Source organism: Callorhinus ursinus, unplaced genomic scaffold (assembly GCF_003265705.2).
Source record: "Callorhinus ursinus isolate GAN/ISIS: 27379988/994484 unplaced genomic scaffold, GSC_fseal_2.0 scaffold4, whole genome shotgun sequence".
NCBI classification, from domain to species: Eukaryota; Metazoa; Chordata; class Mammalia; order Carnivora; family Otariidae; genus Callorhinus; species Callorhinus ursinus.
In genome coordinates, this window is record NW_027397066.1 from 98,852,291 (window position 1) to 98,872,901 (window position 20,611).

Here is a 20,611-nt window from a genome sequence, read left to right on the forward strand (position 1 = left end):
TAATAGTCAAATTGCCCCATAAATTAGTTTATGATCATTCATTATTACACATTACAAAGCTGAAAAGTACAGGGAAAAATACTTGAGTACAGCTGACCACCCCTCAACAGATGTCATGAGCTGTTGTATTTTCCTTCATCAGATCAGGGAAAGCACCGTTCACTCTGAAATACAGCCAGTTATTGGGCCAGGGCTTCAGCTGAAGAGTCCCTAGAAGTACAGATCTGATGGGAAAACAGTGTTCGAGCTCCAAGTTCAAAACTGGTTTACTTACTGTCCAGGGAAATCTTTTGTCCTTACTGACATCTGGGATATTAAGTGGTTCCATAGTATTTTTGACATACTGAGCATACATGTAATTGATTCTGTTTGCATCACGTTCCCTGTGGAAAAAACAGATACGAGTTATTTCTGTGCACTGAAGAAACATGGGCAAAATGAAGTTAATTAAATGATAATAAGAGAAACACACCCGTCTTAAATTATAGGGTAAAGTGTGTATCTTCATGGGAAAATGCACTTTAAATGTGATGATTTGCAACTTTGTAGTTACTATAATTTAAATGTTTTGAAAAGACAAAGACCCACAGTTTTTCAGCTGTCTAAAACAAATTTTAAAATGCCATTAAGTAATGCTACCACTACTGTTAATGGGCATGTTGATTTTTGTGCCGTTCATGTAAAATCCGTATGAGTTTTCTTTTCATGTCCTCTTTTTTCATCAGATTATAGAATGACTGAGGTCTAGTGCCTGTTTCACTTCCTCAATTATTTGCTTTACCCACCACAATAATCATTTACACATTTCAAACCAAGGGAAAATCAAGCATGCCTGGGAGAATTTTGTTAAGGTTTTCTCCCTTCTTTTTTTCTGCTTTGAGATACTTTATGATACTTTTTTAAATGAAAAATTTATCTTCTTCAAAAAACTTTCTTGAGCTTAACAATATTTTCCCCAGTTTTTTCCCATTTCTTACTTAATAGGCTGAATATTAAAGATTAATCGGATGTCAGAGGGTACATAAGCACAATGCCAGGGCTGCAGCCAGGAAAACAAGAGAGAACATGTTTTTACATCAGGAAACTTTATATGTTCCCAGCGATGGGGATGAATTGGGCAAAGAGTATCAGGTTGTGGAAATTTACTCAAACTATAAGGATATGCCTATTATAATTATAATATCGCTAACTGAAGAAATAGGAGAGTCTAATAGTGAGAGATAGTTCAAAATAAAATACATGACTCTCGAAGTTCCAATATTTTCCCTATCTTCCATCCTTCCCCCACCCCCCTGCCCAGCCGGCCCAACCTGACCAAACTGCCTCTTGGGATGGCACTCTTGAGCGCTACTGACTTAGTGATTTCACCAAGACTCCTGAAGTCTGCGGCCTCATTCCTGGCCACGATATTTTAGCCTTTCCTTTCTTTGCTGTCCATTTTAACTTGGGTGTAACTTGGTCAAAAATGGGTGAAATTTGACCCTGTGTCCTATACTGTATATAAGTGAAAAAGAATAAAGAGCAAATGACAATGGTCACAGAGTAGATAAATTCCAGAATGGACATTTACTGAGACGACACTGATCATCTGTGAAGGCACACGGATTGTCCAACAAATCAGACCTGGGACCTGGCTCCACTTTCATGTGTATTATCTGGGTGGAATCCCACCCAAGGAAAGGACATGAGATAAGTGCAGGATTTTGGTTAATAAAATTAATTTTTTAAAAAACTATTCATAGTTTTTTAGTCTGAAGTCTCAGGAAAAGATAATAAGAAGGTTTAATAAAGATAAGAAAAATGGAATGGAGGTTATGGGGAGAAAGAAGTACATTGGAGAAGATACTCTTGTCCAAATCTTTTCTAAAATAACAACACTACTAATGACTTTTATTATTCTTATCACCATCATTATGTTCACAGTGGGAGCCAGATGAAACCCAAAATAGTTAAGGGACTTGCCAGAGACCCTAAGATCAGACCTACAGGCATTAACATAGAGAAGAAGTAATTTAAATTACTTTTAAATCAATAGAAATCAAATTCTTTTTTCTTTTTAATTTCCTGAAAATTTTCAGTTTCCCTAACGGTGACCTTCATGAAAGATAAGTATGAAGATTTATTAAGGTATGGGATACCATTTTGTTTCTTACTCTCTAAGAAACAAGCTGGTGAATTCTCAGTTCCCGCACTCAGTAAACACAGACTGAGCACCTGCTCCACGAGAGGCACCCCTAGTGCCCCATGGAAGATGAGCTCATGCAGGTCAGTAGCGGTCACAAGGAGCTTACAATCTAGCAGAGGCCAGGACACAGCACGGAGAATCCATCCAGCTGCATGTCCTGTTTGGGTCGAGTCCAGTGCAGAGGCTTCCAGCTGTCCCCTCCATAACTCTCCTCTGTTCGTCTTGATCTGGACACATGGTCACCCAGAACAAACCCTACGCTGCCCAGCCACCCTAGTGGTTTGGTGTCATCATGTAAGTTCTAGTCAATAGCTGTAAGAAGAAATATGGCTGCTTCTAGAAACCTCATGTACGAGAAAGCTGGTGCATGCTCTCTGCCTTTTCTTTTACTGGACACCCCCTGCCCCCTGCCCCCCTTTAAAATATGGGTATGATGAGAGGAGCTGCATCCCTGACACTGAAGGCAAGGGCCACACCCTAGAGAATCGGAGTAGAAAGCTCCGAGGTGCCCGGGGCCCTGAGGCCTTTGTGGAGAACAGCTGCAGCACCTGAGCTGCCAACCTCTGGGCTTTTATAGGAGAGAGTAATTATACTGCATTCTGGTTTAAGCTATTTTTGGGGGGTTATGATTTGCAGTCAAGCCTAATCCTCACTAATGCAATTGGTAAAATGCAAGCACCACACATGTGGGGAAGATCGACAGGTAACACCTACATGGAGTGGGTTAGGGAAGAGGTAGCATTAGAAAAATGTGTAAAAGGCTGGATAAGATTTAAGGATGGGGAGAAACACATCAGGGATGAAAGGGAGGGTGTTCCAGCCAGGAAAAAAAAAAAAAAAGCCCTCAGCATAAAACACGTCTCTGAAATATAAGAATTCTATCTATGGGTATTTGGGAAACATAGATTGTTAGGAATAAAATGATGGTTTCAGGCTGAAGATGTGAGGCTAGGGCAGATAGTGTATTATTCTGAAAGAGCAATGAAAAGAATATGGATCTCATTCTTTAAATAGCAGGAGTATCACGGTGGCCTTAAACTGTGCCTCTCGGAGCTCCAACTGCAGGGAGCATCACTGGCAGGTGTCTCTAGCTGCGGTGTTCTAGATCCCGGGACCACCCCTGCCCCCCGCCCCCTTAGGCACCGAGGCCACGCCTCCGGCGGCTGCTTCTAGATGAAGACTGAGCCCAGAGGGATAGGAAGGCAGGCCCATTTCTGGGAGATCTGGGATTCTTCTGACAGGAGACCGGCTAGAGGACTCCCCAGAAGTCTTGCCCCCTCACAACTGCCCAGCTGGCCAGGACACGTCTGCAAAACACTCCTTCCTTCTTCACCCACCTGCACACACTCTCACTCTTCACTGAAGTACAGTTGACACACAATGTTAACATTAGTTTCAGGTGTACAACATAGGTCAGCAACTCTGTGTTCCGCTGTGCTCACCACAAGCGTAGCTACCATCTGTCACCATACATCGCTGTTACAGTACCACTGACTGTATTTCCTATGCTGGACCTTTCATCCCCATGACTTATTCATTCCATAACTGCAAGCCTGTGTCTCCCACTTCCCTTCACCCCTTTTGCCCATCCCTCCACTCCCCTTCTTTTCCCTCTTTTTTCACTCTAGGTCAGACTTGTGTGGGGGGTCCACGGCTCTCTTAGCTCTGTCCCCTTTTATCCTTACAGGGGATTTCCCCTAATAAGTTTCTTACACATTTAATCCAGTCTTGGCATTTGCCTCTTGGAGGACTTGGGCTAATTCCAACACCTAAAGCATTTTGCACAGCAGCTATCAGTGGAATGTACATGAGTATATCCTTGGGAAGACAGGGACATGGAGCTGGGGCTCACAGAGAAATTTTTGTGCTTAGCACTAAATGGGAATCATTGCAGGCTATGTAAACCAAAGACAGAAAAACACATCAGAGACATGGAAATAACAGGCAACACTGACTTAGTACTTAGTATGTGCCAGAAATTTTCTGAAGCATTTTGTGTGGATCATCTCATTTAGACCTTACTACAATCCTGCTATCAGTATCTCCATTTTACAGATGAAGAAATTGAGGCTTTGAGAGGTTAATTCATTTACAAAACACCCCACAGCTAGTAAGTGGCGGAACTTAAATTTCAGTCAGTCTGACTTTAGACTCTACACTCTTCCTACTAAGTATGCACAGTTCTTTTTTAAAGTAGTAAAAACCTTTTTACTACTTTTTACAGCGTCACTAGTATATATATTCCAAGAAAGTGAGCTTAAAGAATTAATTCTATGCATTTGTCATTTTATAATAAAAACATGCTTTTATAAATTAACATCAAGTTAACTGACATGGAATTACAGCACTGAAATATCATTTTTCCCTTCTCATTGGGTGGCTCTTATGAACTGAAGCACAGAAACTCCAAGACCTCCCACCATCTGGAAATGAGCTAGCTTTCCTTCTGAAATTCGTAGGCAACCCAAGTCCCAAATGTCTTCCTGTGCTTTATTTCACTGACGATATGATTCTGATGATTATGTATAATGTTCACCCTGAATATTTATTTTTTAGTTTTACACTTAACATTGCAAATCTGTCTTCAATGTGTTATTTTAATTTATAAAGGATAATTAGTGGGTTGGTTGGACAAATACCAAATGAGCAATGCTTTTCAACTGAAATGACTGGTCTAAAAGAATGATTTGTTTACTGCTGACATCGTAAAATTGCCTAGCCTTTCATCTCATGGGAGATGTTTGGATTGGCAAAGTGTTTAAGGATGAGCTTCGAAGAGTCTTGAATTCTATCAATAACCAATTTCACCAATGGAATAAAGAGTCTGCTGGTGAAGTGTCAATATCAGTTTAGTCCTTTGTCAAAATGCTAAAGTCACTACGCATCATTTTTAATTCAGAGGTTTGGCAAATTAGGCCTAATATCTAATGTTTATTAAAATAATAAAAAATATTTACACCACTTAAAGACCTTTTATTGTGTCTTTAGTATAAAGGCTAACTTTAAAATGTTTAGCTGAAGGGCGCCTGGGTGGCTCAGTCAGTTAAGCGTCTGCCTTCGGCTCAGGGCACGATCCCATGGTCCTGGGATCGAGTCCCACATTGGGCTCCCTGCTCCGCAGGGAGCCTGCTTCTCCCTCTGCCCCTGCTTGTGCTCTCTCTCTCTCAAGTTAATAAATAATAAAATCTTAGAAAAATTTTTTTAGATACATAAAATGTTTAGCTGATATAAGGCATTAGTGAATGCTTTTAAATACTGTAAAATTAATGAAGCAGTTACCATGATCCATTAAATTACTCTCTTTTAAGGTAATCAACCTGCCCTATCTATCCTTTATAAAAATATCTTTATACTAAAACTATTTTGGAATGACTACAAAAATAAATGGAAAAATACCTTCCATTTTGTCTACCGAAAGGGAACATAGTATTCATCAGAAACACATCAGACTATACTTTCTTTTAATGCATATTTACCAGTAGAGGTCACTATCACACCAAATAGGCTTGTTCGGCTACCATCAGAAATTAGAGGACCAGGCTGAATTTGTAATAAAATCAAAATGCCAATACGTAAAATGTAATTATATAAGACTTATGCTCCTATACAAATATTCAAAGGTAAATGTAGATAACTCATCATTTTAAACTTTTTCTTGATCTTACTTTTTTAATTCAAGTATAATATATGGTGTTACATCAGTTACAGGTGCACGATACAATGATTCAAAAAATTCCATATGCTTCTCAGGGCTTATCAAGGTAAGTGCACTCCTAATCCCCTTCATCTATTTCACCCATCCCCTTACCCACCTCCCCTCTGACAAACACCAATTTATTCTCCGTATTTAAGATTCTGTTTTGTGGTTTGTCTCTTTTTTATTTTGTTTGTTCATTTGCTTCTTAAATTCCATATATGGTCATTTTATATCATTTATATTATATATGTTATTTTCATATCATTTGTATCATATCATTCCATCATTTTATACTTTTAATATACAGTATCATAGCTATGGCCGTATGTAAAAACATTAAATATGTCTATATTTATATATGTAGCAATTCATTACGCAATCTGAAAAGTAAAAGAATCAAATATTTACATGTGTCTTATCTAGAAGCTTTCTAAAACATTATAAAAAGCAACAAAAATGTTATGGCATCATAAAATCAAAATTATATTGATGTTCTTCCTAGGAATAAGAAACTTCATTACTGGGCGCCTGGGTGGCTCAGTCGGTTAAGCGTCTGCCTTCGGCTCAGGTCATGGTCCCGGGGTCCTGGGATCGAGTCCCGCATCGGGCTCCCTGCTCAGCGGGAAGCCTGCTTCTCCCTCTGCCTCTCTCTCTCTCTCTCTCTGTCTCTCATGAATAAATAAATAAAAAAAAAATCTTTAAAAAAGAAAAAAAAGAAACTTCATTACTGATTTAGGCAGGAGACACCAGCATTTAAAAGGGATATACACATAATCACCAAGACATGGGCTTATTATCATATATTCAAAAAGGACTCAATACTAACTAAATGTCCAATATGCCAGAAAATACAGTGGCACACAGAGGGGCTTGGGAAGACTACACGTGGAAATGGGACAGATACTTGTCATGACCAGCAGTGACAAGAGGGAAGCAGGGGTAGGCTACTCAATTTAACCTTGTGAACAAAAAACCCCAGGTAGCAGAAAAATCTCTAGCAATAACATGGTTTATCTACTTTTACCTACGCAACCCCAGGCCCAAGTCAGCAGAAAAGGCCTGAGTCAGGTGTAGCAGGAGGCAAATGAATTCCCCAGCTGCCCCCAAGTTACATCTGCCCCTTTGCTAAGTCCTCAAATTCTTTTAATCAGAGAAAACGTATTTCATTGTATCAGACTGTTAAAATAATAGTCTAGAAATAATGAGTCTTGACTTACATAGAATCACTTAAACAACTAAACTTTAGGTCACTCTGGTCAACGGTATCTCCCTCTTGCTGAGGAAAGACATGAGAGAGAGGATGAGGGAAGAGGAAGATGATGGAAGACAGGTCTGCAGGCCTCATGCTGATCCCGGGGCTCAGTCTTAAGAGGGTTTGAACAAAACCAGGCTGTCCACTGAAATATTCTGTTCTTGAAGAGAGTTGTAAACTCAGGCAATTGTCCTTTGCAATTCTGCTTTACATGATCTACAGAGATGATTTTTGTTTTGTTTCTAAATTTTTATTACAACAATTTTCTTCCAATTTTTATTAACATTTTGAAATATACAAAAAAGTTGGGGCACCTGGGTGGCTCGGTCGTTAAGCGTCTGCCTTAGGCTCAGGTCATGATCCCGGGGTCCTGGGATCGAGCCCCACATCGGGCTCCCTGCTTATTGAGGCTGCTTCTCCCTCTACCCCTCCCCCTGCCTGTGTTCCCTCTCTCGCTGTGTCTCTCTGTCAAATAAATAAAATCTTAAAAAAAAAAAAAGAAATATACAAAAAAGTTGAAAGTAATATCCTACTCTAGATTCAACAATTTTTAATGTTTTACCGATTTGTTTTATCAACATATGTTTGTGTGAATATACTTATTTGTTTAAATATATGAAATTTAAATATATTTACTTATTTATCTTTGGCTGAACCATTTTAAAGTAAGGTGCAGACATTCTAATATTTCATCCTTAAATACACCAGGATGAAATTCCTAAAAATAAAAAGTTTCCTACTAACCACAGTATCTTCTTATTTCCAAAGAAAAGTAACAGTAACTCCCCATCAACCATCTACTATCCAGTCCGTATTCACATTTCCAATTGTTCTCAAAAGCTGTTCATTGATAGTTGTTTTAATGAGAACCCAGCCAAGATTTATGCATTGCATTTGGCTATTATGTCCAAGATAGTCCTTCCCTCCATTTTGTTCAAGGACACCGATTTTTTTAAAAGACCAGGCCAGTTATCTTATAGAATGTTCTACAGTTTAGATTTGTCAGAGGTTATTTTTAAAGCACCACCACCAAAGAGCTTGGTTACTGAGGACTGTGCTAATTGTAACACCACCCACTAAATGAAATAATGCTCCAATAGGTCAACTGTAGTAAAAAAAATATGAAACTTTAATATCAAATAGGCAAGTTAGGACAATGTTCTATTTCCATGATCATATGAAGCTTTTAGATATAACATCAATAATTAGGGATAAAATAATTTGAGACAAATGATTGTAGGAAGTGAAATAATTTGAAACAGTTGAACAATGAAAATTATTTATTTTTGCTAAGGGTGAAAAAGAGAATCTGAAAGAGAACATTTGGTAGCTTACTCTAAATCCTTTCTAAGTTCTTCAAAAAGCACAAATAAAATTGGGGAAATGATATCTCTAACCTCAATCATATCAATACTTTGTATTATCCATGTGATAATTAACAAAAAATTAATACAAATTTTTAAATTACAAAAAACATAACAAAGAAATGAACTGCAATAGAGATCTGGTTTGATTCTAGCCATCGGGTATATGTATTGGTGTGATTGGGTTCATAGGCTTCCTTTTAATTATTAATTAAATCCCCGTGGCTGATTCCAAATCACAGCAGACTCAAAGAGAAGTCTGTTCAGAAGCCTATCAAATTTCCAGTGAGGGTCCAATATGCAGTGAAACATATAACTGCAATACAGACTTATAGATTTTAAATGAGCCAGTTCACAAAAATACCATACCCAGGCCTATACTAATTTGGACACCATTCACTATATTAGCAATTCTCTTATAGGTCTACTGTAGGGGGAAAAAGTCCTGGAACTCTGTCATCAAATAGTAAAGTATTTTTTTACAAATAAAATTATTGATGGTCAGAGGGAAGCAGCCTGTAGCTTCTATGTCTTAAACTAAACAGGTCATACAGTAAACAGTTTAGCCAGCATTACATATACTGGCTTAAACAATGTGGGGGTTATGGGGTGTCAACACCCCACATAGTCCAAAATTTGCATATAACTTTTGTCTCCCCCAAAACTTAACCAATAGCCCACTGCTGACCAGAAGACTTACCGATAACATATATAGTCGATTGACATATATTTTGTATGTTATATGAATTATATACTGTATTCTTACAATAAAGTAGGCTAGAGAAAAGAAAATGTTACTAAGAAAATCATTTAAGGAAGAGAAAATACATCTATAGTAGTGTACTATATTTATAAAAAAAAATCCATCTCTCAGTGGACCCACATAGTTCCAATCGTGCTGTTCAAGGGTCAGCTTACTTGTGAAAAAGACAGAGAATGAGTTATTTTACCTTGTTAAAGTATCTGATGATTTTTCTAATTCCTCACACTCCATGTGAAACACACTAGAAAAGGAATCCTGAAAACAGAGCGACAACACAGACTGAGAAGTAAGTCTGACAATGTAATGAAATCTATCTAGATATACACACGCAAGTCAGTGGAATTGACGGAAGACACCAATACTTGTGATATTTTTTGAACTTATTCTCAGACTAAACTGACACAAGTACTCACTGCCTGACAGCCTCAAGTCTGCTTCCCACGTTCTTATTGTTTCTGAGACTCACCTGCAAAAATGCTCATATGCGTATTACTTGGTTTTTGTTTTTCTAGCAGGTGCTAATGAATATCTTAGCTTCAAATTTTCTCCACATTTATTCAAAATCCTCGTGTTTTAGCTTTTATGCATACATTGATTGCTGTTGTTAGATCTTTTTAAAAGACATGCAATTCAGTAATATTTTATGAATACTTAATGAAAATAATTGCGAAGATTTTAGCAACATAGAGAAGTACTTTGAAATTACATTAAAAAACAGAATGCATATTCATACCCGTGCTGTATTTACAACTGAATAAAGAATTGGAGGGAAACACAGAAATAAAACAATGATATTAGTTTAATTTGGGGAGGGAAGAACTGAGTACTGTATTTTTCTTGCTTACATTTGGATTTTTGCTCATGTTGCTGAAATAATTTTAATCAAAAAGCTATAATATAAATGAACATCAGGTCACTTGACTCCTAAAATTAAGTTAAAAAGTGAGCAGAATATATAAACGGCATATAACTGAGCTATATATACTTCAAAGCACCAGTGATCCAAGTCGGTTGCTGTCATGATAGATGGTAACTGGTAAAAGCATGAGCTGAATGTTAATTAAAGTGATATTTAAGTTGTCTAAAAAAGGAGTGCCATACATATAACTTTCAAAAATTAAATGCTAAAGAACAGGTCACAGAGCACAAATTGTAAATTGACTTACTGCATTAATGAATTCTGACCTGAACTTTATAAGGATAGCTACTTGTAATCATCTCCATATTAAAGACTTTATAACTGATTGAAAATATGAAATAATATCTATGAGAATACTGATTACCTTATAGCACAGTAAATTCTCATTTGATAGCCAGTTAATGAGAATTAGACACGCATGCACACACACACAAAATGATTGAGATAATGAGTCATATAGTACAGTCTTACTATCTAAACCAATTTTTAAAATCTTAATATAAGTATTACATATCTTTTATTATTCTACTTTCCAAAAACCCATCAATTCAGATATCATACATGGATTACAACTGACCACACAGTGGTGGGTGATCCCCACTCTCTTTCCTAACCCACCAATGAAGAGCCTTTTCTCAGGGTCTAAAGGAAAAAGAAAATAAACAACGACATCAAAAAGAAATATCCCGGGAACAGTGGTTCATAGGTTAAAAAGGGAAAAAAACTACATAAAGGAAAACTGCCCTAGGCCAGGAGCTCTGATTCTAACCACAACTTCAACTGGCCTGTCTAGAAGTAACCAGCACTCAATGAGAACACTCCATCTTTCCACACACATCTGTTTCTTTATGTTACACAGCAATGGATTGAAATCTACCAATTAGAACAGTTAGTGGTTTTCCATTGTTGGTAAAGGATTTAGGACTAATAGGCACCTTTAATAATACTGCCTCTATTGGGCCATGCCTTTTGGTTTCTAAACAATTTCTGATAAAAAGAAAATTTTTCCCCAACCCATTCAGAATGGAGGTCTACTTGCTCAGAGCAACCAGGGCACCACTATTCCTGACCACAAAAGGTGTGCATACTGTAATGACAATGTATTTCTCCATCAAGGAAGTGTAGCCATTGACAAAAACAGCACACAGACATTCCCAAGGTAACCACTCAGTGGAGGGACACAAAGGTGAAAGGGTGCTTTGAAGGCATCCTCCAACCTCACCTCTACCCCCTTTCAACTAGAACAGCTCATACTCTGATTGGCTTTGCATACACAACCATATACAGTTGGGGTTCAGAGAGATCTGAGGCTAACATGAGGTTTAAAAGCAGCACTTTAAGGAATATAATTTCTGTCTTTCTAAAAATAAAAAAGTCATACTCTGTACTCACGGAGCAATCTTCATCCACTATGAAAATGGTGCATTTCTGCACCTGCATGAAAGAGATAATAGTGGCAGCTATTTTCTTTAGAATTACTTCTAATGATTGTTGTTCTTCAAAAATTAAGCTAGCAAGATCAAGCAGCACCTAGACAGGAAAATTTAGAGCTTATTACTTAATAATTATCTGCAATTATTAAAGCAATACAATGACTTATATAGTTTATAAGTTATTTATTTATAATCTAACAAGTTACAACCAAGTTTGCATTCAAGTATTAAATATATAAGTCTCTGTTTACCAAGAGAGCTTCCGTATTGACTGTTAGTACAACGGTTACAATCAGACTCTAAAACCAGAGTCATCAGTTTTGAATCCTGCCTTCCCTTCCTGCGAGCTTTGTGATGTAGGGCCAGTTCCTTAAAAATGGGGATAACAGTAAAAGTAATGCCAAATCACAGTACTATTGCGAGGACTAAATAAGCAAACATTTATAAAGCATTTTGAACAGCATCTGATACATAAAACACACTGACGTTGCTGTTGTTCCCAACTTCTGAGATCAACATTTATCAGCATTTTCACATAGCACAGTAAATATTGTCCAAAACAGACAAAGTTTTAAGAGCTTCTTTTGTGTTTTTCCTGGTAATTTCACTTTCCTTTGAATTCCACAGGATTTCTTCTAATCTCACAAAAATATTTGTGTGATGAGGAGGAAGAAAGGGTATCACAGAAAATTGACTGGAGGAGATACTATCTTAGCTGAGGCCTGAGAGATAAGCAGGAATCGTTCAGGTAAAGTGCAAAAGGGAAATATTTCAGTCAAAAACAACTGAATTGAGAGATGGTAGCAGACTGCATGTTTTGATCAAGTTTTAAGAATCTAGAGTGTAAAGAGGAGAGCTGGGGAGATGAGATGGCAGAGTCAAGTGGAGAAAGAACCTCAAAAGCCCTGTGTGTCTTTAGAGGCAGCTTGGGCTGTGATGGACTGCAGGAAGAAAGTGGTAGGCTTGCAGCTATGTTTATAAAAACGGGGACTGGATTAATGGGTGGCAAGAATGGAGTAGGGAGAACAGTTAGGAAGATACTGCAGTCAAAGGCAATGGAAGATCCAATATCTTATTAACACAAGTTCTAGAAAGAGAAAATGGGAGGACGGGAGAGAGGGATTATCAAAGAAATAATGAAAAAGAATTATATAAAATGGAAGAGCTTAAGTCTCCAGATGGAAAGGGATGACCAGTTACCAGCATGATGAATGAAAAAAAAGAGTCATCCTATAAAATTAAGTTATAAAAGCAGAGAAACTATCTGAAAAGCTTATAAGCAAAAACAAAAAAAACAAAAGAAAACATCTACACAGAGCCAAGAATCAGAACAACATGGATGCTAGTCAGAAGATAAAGCACCGCTTTAAATTCTGAGAAACTGATTTTTCAATTTGGAATTTTATACCCAGTCAAAGTGGTAGGATGGTACAGTAGGCATTTTCATGCTATGCAAGGACTCAGAAAGTTTACCTGATCAATATTCTTTTTCAAGTAATTATTTGAGAATGTGCTGCAGTAAAATAAGGGCATAAACTGAGAAAGAAGGAGTTATGGGATCCAGTGGATAACCAATGGAGTCCTTCTGAGAAAGCAGTGAAGGAAAATTCTATGATGACATCTATGCAGCAGGCATGGGGAGAAACAGCTTAGCTTGGAAGAGAAACAACAGAGAACCTCAATTTGGAGGTCTCCAAGAAAAAGAACTCAACAGAATGCCTAAATAATGGGGAGTCTGGGGGAAAAACCAACAGTATAAGGCTACACTAGAGCAAACAGTTCAAGGGGAAAAAAAAGAATGGAATTCAGAAACATCAGGAAAAACTAGAAGTCGTATAACAAATGTAATATGAACAACATTTACATAGTCATGGTTCTTATAAACACTTTATTTTAAATGACAACTCTAGAATTAAACTAGACAAAGCTTACTAAAAGCTAACCATGGTTGTAGAACAATATATATGTTATTGTCGTGGGCAACAGAAAAGTCCAGATGGGAAAAGCAAGGGTAAGGAGTAGCAGTTGGGAAGGAAAGATCCTCATTTTACAAAGCATGGAGTTATGAGATGATGTCTCTAGTTGACAGAGCAAGAACTGAAAGCCTTATTTAACAGGATGAACGCAGTCCATTCAGTAACTTAAAACAGACATAATTATATTGGTAGGAAAAGGATAATGGCAAGTAAAGAGTGGTATAAATCAAATAACTCCACATCTGTTAAGTTAATAAATGATACATTTATTATCATGATACATATATACATGATACAGCAACAGAGCATGGAAAATAGGAAATGGAAATAATTATTAAAAGATACAGCTAAAATATTAACTGGATTTTTTAATCATACACATATATTACTTGGATAAAAATTTAACAACTAAAGGAACAATTTCTATACTCTCTCTTTAATAATCAGACTTGCCTGATTTCTCTTGTTCTCCAGCAGTGAAGTCTCATAGAGTTGAGCATTATGAAGAACAATACCACAAAATGCCAAATAAGCAGCAAAGTCCTAGAAAAGGGGTAAGATAACAGCCAGATTAAGAGCTGTCTACAAAAGGGTCTTATAGTGCCTGAAACAACGAAAGGCACTCAGAAGTGTTTACAGTTGAAACAAATATTAGAAAGCCAAAGGGGACATGTTAATTCTGCAGGAAATTAAGAATGAATGCAAAGCAAGTGTTAGCAAGTAGCACAACAAATAGATGACAAGTATGAACAGTCTCCTTCAGTCATACCTTAGTTACAAATTAACAAGGAGACTAGGGAAGGAAGTAGGACACAGATCTCTTTATATCATTTGAAATTGAAATTCACCCTATGCAAAATTTGGTGTAGTCTCTGAATGATCTTAGCAGTTGGATCTGTGCTGAAACTACATAAATAGCTTGTGACTCATTACTGGGGCAAGCGAAAGCTAACACACTTGAGAATACTGGCAATAGTCTCACATAAAGTTGTATAAAATATTAGCTTAAATATGTTTTAACATGGATCTGTCATCCTCATTATACTATTCTAAGGTGATATGCTCACGGTTATATTAATTATTGATTAAAGTAAGTCTTTCCATGGCAAACTTTATTCACAATCATAGATTTATTTTGCCAAGAGATGATACAGCCTAAGAACGCAAATCTTTTGAGAGGGGTTTACATTAATGGACTATAAACAAATGATGGACTATAAAGCCAATCTAGAACCATGTTCCCCACCAAATATTCTCAGGTGTCATGAACAGAATAGGAGACTAGATGTCTAGAACACTGATTCAAAAAGGTACTTGCTAAGTTCTGAAGCAGTTAAGACATGGAGACCCACACAAGTGCCAATACAGCCTACACCATGGAGACCAAAAATAACTCTGTCCTGTTTGAATGTCTTTCAAAAGCTCCTACTAATTTTCAGGGGAGTGACTTAAATAGCAACAGGCTTGAATAAGAAGAATTCATTGGGTTCCATGATATACATATAGTTACACATTCAAGAAGAGAAATAATAAGACCTACTGACAGAATGAATTTATAAACAGGTTTAGGGGCTTCTGTCCTTACACAGAAAGCATGTTGATGTGGTGTATGTGATGTATTCCTTCAGCGTTGGTTGAGAAGAGTAATAAAATAATGCTGACTGCTGCTCTTTCTGAAGCTAAATTAACATTACCCGGCTTGAATTCACACCCTGGTGACCCACCATCTGAGTGCAAAGCTTATAAAACATTCTGAAATTTGCTTCACCAGGAGGCAACTCCAATTTTTAGCCAACCTGGAGTGCAGAACTTGGAGCAGTGCTTCAAGGGTTTTTACTCAGGGTTGAATTTCTTTATAGCAGTGATGAAAGGTAAATGGGATAGTTAAAATACCGTGTCACCCTCGGGATGGCCCCAACATGCACACAGCCCTGGGGGAGGCTTGGCAGCACAGTGAGGAGGGAGTTGGGGGGCTTCTACCACTAGTACTCCAAAGTCAGCACTGTACTTCACGATAGGAAAAAGACACTTTTGAACATTTCAGATAATTTTAAAGCATAATGGTTTTTGCAATCAACAATTTCAGGAACAGCTAATTCTAGAGGTCTATACACTATAAGGAAAACATATCTTCCTAAATTGAGGTCACATCAGATGTAAGTTTTGGTACCTTTTCATCTTTTTCAGTAAATGTCCCACCATTTCCCGATTTCTTGTTGATGGCCTGGGCTACACCAACAACCTGGGATAGGAGAAAAATGTGGTAGCTTCATTGGCTGTCATTATTTCACCAAAATATGTTTATAAAGGAATTTCTATGTGTGCTTAAAAATAACAATAAGCTGTGAAACCAAAACAAAACCGCTCAGCATCTGAACTAGTTCTCTAGCATACATCCTTTTTTGCTCCTAAGAATTCGAATGTTGTCAACTTCTTGGGTTCCACGATTTTTGGTTCTGTGATTTCACCCTGCATTGTGAGAAAAGTTATTGGCAATCACATGGTAAGTGAATATTTCTCAGGGTTTTTGGATACAAAATAAACCATCAATTTCTATCACGTTCAAATTAAATCTATGATAAACATTTTACAGTGGCTTTAAATTTATTATTTCAAATGGGCTAAAATGATGCTCTTTTACTAAAAATGAAACAGGACCCAGTGCCCAGTTAGAGTGGAAAATGATTCCTAATGTAGTGGGGGTAGTCCAGTGTCTTTTGAAACCTCTGACGTTAAAAATTATTTTACCTTCTGGAGCACTGGGTGTTATACGCAATGAATCATAGAACACTACATCAAAAACTAATGATGTACTGTATGGTGACTAACATAACATAATAAAATAAAATTTAAAAAATTAATTAAATTATTTTACCTTCAATAGATTTGATTTTGGAAAAGAAGTTTTTCTTGAAAAACCAAAACAGGAATTAGCAGGCTGAGTCTTACTTCAAATAGTTCAGAAGACTGAACTAAAACTCTGGCAATAGGTTTTAAATTTCCTCAAAAGGTTTAGCAACACTGTTAAGAACTTTCTCATCTTTCTGTATGTTACTTACCTGTTTAGTTCCAATTTCAGTTGGAATTTGGTTTGATTTGGATTGAAATTCCAATTTCAGTGTTTTAAAGACCTTCAAAACTTACCTTTTTCCCCTCTTTCCTCTTATAAATTCTACTCTCTCCCTCTTTCTGTGATTTAACATCAGTGGAATAAGCTATTATCCCCTAACTGGTTACACTTTAGGAATATAAAGTCCTTCGTTTTGTGTGTATGGCTCATCCCTTTTTTCTTAGCTCCTTCTAAGTTCCCTGGCTCTAAAAATAGGGTATAAAATTCCCTCCTAGGATAGCAGAAAAGGAAGGGGAGGGAAATGGATTCTTGCCTGATGTAGTTTTCTGGTCTTCTTAACACCTTTCCTCCATGCCCCATGGAGAGTAAAGAGATGTTTAAAAAAAAAAAAAAGCGAAATCTCCAATTATCCTGTACCTTTATAATTGTCCTTAGTTCAGCATTCCCTTATTTTTGTACACTCTTTAGCTCTTGAAAATGGCTAACAGATTTCTAGATGCTCCAATCTCACAGACTAAATGCATACAAAAACTTTTGTCTAAGTTAAAAAATGTCTGGATTGCAGATAACCATGTTCACTTGAGTATAACTGAAAGGAGGCACCTGAGGGTCACTGGGGTCTGATATACAGTGGTACCAGCATAACTTGGTTATTTCAAGTGTTCATTCATTCACCCAACAGATACTGAGGTGCCTATATGTACTGAGGAGTGATAAAAACTGGGAGACAGACTACTCTGAAGGAGCTCAGAGTCAAGAACAGGTGATACCTAAACATACACTTAAAGCCCATGGGATGATCAGTTTGATGGTTCAGATGCCCACAAACTGCTAAGAGTACAGAAGGGGGCACATAATATGGGTCAAAGAGGCAACTTCTCAGAAATGATAACATTTGAGTTTCTATTTGTCTTTAATAAATGGTTTTATAAAAGAAAGACTTAAATTTTAAATCTTCAATTTAAGGAAGATAAGTTTACAAACAGATAAAAAGACACTGATGCAAACCTTCTCAGATAATTACACAGTATAAAGAAGTATGTATCGATGTGCTCTCGTACATGGAGCCAAGTGAGGCAAGTGTTGGGCAAGAAAGTGAAGAGAAAGTTCCAGGTCATTCAAAAATATAGACACAAAAAGCTAGCTGTTTATTAAATGGTAACCAATCAAACTGTATTAGCATTTTAGTCTATCCTGACATCACCATAAATTGACAGTGGGATGACAGTTAATTTCGAAGTCTTAAAAGAAAAGAGGAGAATCACTGCATTATGTATTTCCTGAAATCAAGACTAGTAAAAGTGGTAACGATGGTCAGTTTGGATCACCAGAGTCCCTTGAGAATGAGGGCTGAGCCGGTGTGGGCCCAACAGCGCACCGTGGTCCCAAGGCTGCAGGCTACAGATGCCCTGATATTCGGACTGCTAGGGGTGGGAGGGGAGAGCTGGGAGAAGGGGGGGAAATGTTTTAGAGGTGGGTCAGTAAGCAGAACCAAAGCATGGCCTGTTCCCAGGGGGTCGGCAGCTACTTCATTTAAGAAGAGCACTTCAAACAAGGCTTCTTCGGTACACTGGGATGATCCCTTCAGCTCTCCCTTTATTAAAACTTGCATGCCAATTTCAACTTCGGTTTCAATCTGCGTGTTTGACACTCAAGACCATTTATATGGTAGGCATTTTTCTAACTATGGGCTGAAAAGTTTTCTTTCTGGTTAAAAGAACAATGTCCTTGAAACCATACTAAATATCAGCCATTATTCACAATTTTCAACGAACCCAACAGTGTTCACACAGTTCAATAACAATTTTCCATTCTGGAATTTCTTTCTTTTTTTCTTTTAAGATTTTATTTATTTATTAGAGGGAGAGAGATTGAGAGCACGAGTGGGAAGAGGGGCAGAGGGAAAAGCAGACTCCCTGTGGAGCAGGGAGCCCGATGCAGGACTCGATCCCAGGACACTGGGATCATGACCTGAGCTGAAGGCAGACGCTTAACCAACTGGGCCCGATGCAGGACTCAATCCCAGGACCCTGGGATCATGAACTGAGCTGAAGGCAGACGTTTAACCAACTGGGCCCGATGCAGGACTCAATCCCAGGACCCTGGGATCATGACCTGAGCTGAAGGCAGACACTTAACCAACTGGGCCACCCAGGCCCATGGAATTTCTATCAGATTCATTTTTCAAACCTGCCTATTCCTCCTTCTCCTCCTTCTTTTTCTGTTTTTAGAGAGAGAGAGTGTGTGAGCTGGGGGGTAGGAGGGGAAGGGCAGAGGAAGAGAGAGAATCTTAAGCAGACTCCATGCTGAGTCCAGAGAATAAGGCAGGGCTCAATCTTACCACCCTGAGATCATAACCTGAGCCGACATCAAGAGTCAGAGGCTCAAATGACTGAGCCACCCAGGCACCCTCCTCCTTTTCCTATAAATACTAGTACCTGATGTCCTTCATCTCTTTGAACATACTTAATTTTGCCTGTAAGTTCATCTTTAGCAGGGACTGTTTTCTACGGGAGTCCCATGTTCCCTGAGTCATGAAGTGTCTGTGTGCAGTGACTTCCTGTTTGTCTTGGCACTGTCCTGGGGGTGTGAATTTGAACCCCATACCTACGTATGGCACAGTCTTGTGCTCTTAAAGTTCACAGGTATCTCCTCTTTCTCTCACAACAGTAGTCAGGAGGCAAGCTTCCTTGAGGCTTCTCCTGGCTGCTGGTGCAGTTTGCTAGGCCCAGTTTCATGAATGAAACCATCATTCATCTAGGCTTCACCTCCCTGCCTCCCCCCTCCCCCCCACCAGAGTGGATGCATCCTCTAGTCTGCAGATGCTATCCCCAGACATTCATCTCCCTCCTGAATCTCAGACCTCCGTGAGCCCCTCTGGCCAGTACTCCATGCTCACGTCTCTTATCTCGGGTTCCCCTCTGTTTCTGATACCTGGCGTTTTTCCCTTTCTTGAGCTCATCTGCAATTTGTAAAATTGTTTTTGCTGAAATTTTATCTTCTACTTTTTTGCAGAATTGTGGAGGGGGATTCTTCTGCATCTGTACAGTCTGGCAAACTGACAAGAAGTCTTAAACAAGACTTTAAAACAAGGCTTTAAAACCTACTTTGTACCTCATGAACATCAGATCTTTACTATATTTGAATTTTTTCCTCCTAACATTAGAGCAAGATATTTACTTTTATTTATTTATTTTAATGTTTTATTTATTTAATCACGAGAGTCAGAGAGAGAGAGAGAGAGATAGAGAGAGAGAGAGACAGAGGCATAGGGAGAAGCAGGCTCCCCGCCTAGCAGGGAGCCCGATGCGGGACTCGATCCCAGGACCCTGGGATCATGACCTGCGCCGAAGGCAGACGCTTAACCATCTGAGCCACCCAGGTGCCCAAGATATTTACTTTTAGGCAATGTCATGGAATGAGGATTTCCAATGATGGCTTTTTCATCCTTTCTGGTAACCAATTACTTCTCTAACAATCTTACAGATTTCAGATATTAAAGGTTAATTTGTTTAAGAGATGATTAATTAAATATAATTGGTATTTAAAAAAATAGGCAAGTTCTTCTGAGAAAGTTATTAGACCAAGAAAATATATCTAATACGTACACGTGCCTCTATCCCCAGATGGGTGACATTTTAAAAACAGCACTGAGAAAAACAACAGGTAAAAACAGGACAGAAGGCATAGTGTCTGTCCAAGGTCACACAATTCAGTAAAAGACCAAAAAGAGTTTAATTCTCTGAATGTCAAGGATCCTGAGCAAAACTAGCACCCTCTGCCCTCCTTGCCTTGATTTCCTTCCTCTGCCTATTGTTCCTTTAAACAAATTAGCTCTTTGTCTTCAAAGTAACGGCTAACCCTAGGTTTTTTTAAACGTTAGTTTTGAAAGGCAGCTTTGATGGCAAGTGTATGTCAGACTTCATATCTGAGAGGCAAAGCACCTGCAAGT

General features: G+C 38.1%; 1 protein-coding gene across 10 annotated transcripts in view; it reads right to left on the reverse strand.

Annotated features, from left to right (window-relative positions):
• The window catches only part of PDE5A (phosphodiesterase 5A), a 139,775-nt gene that overhangs the window by 71,313 nt on the left and 47,851 nt on the right, over positions 1-20,611 (reverse strand). For 9 of the 10 annotated variants that reach the window (XR_012378019.1, XR_012378018.1, XR_012378017.1 and 6 more), the window contains exons 4-6: positions 11,573-11,710; positions 9,449-9,516; positions 275-383 (exon numbers count right to left, since the gene is read on the reverse strand). Coding sequence is in view for 6 of the 10 variants with exons in the window: in XM_073892193.1 (XP_073748294.1) it covers positions 275-383; positions 9,449-9,516; positions 11,573-11,710 (315 nt within the window). In the remaining 4 variants the exon portion in view is untranslated. Of the gene's footprint in view, positions 1-274; positions 384-9,448; positions 9,517-11,572; positions 11,711-14,042; positions 14,133-15,759; positions 15,832-20,611 lie in introns of all 10 variants that reach the window. The other variant, XM_025874103.2, reaches the window with a different exon arrangement.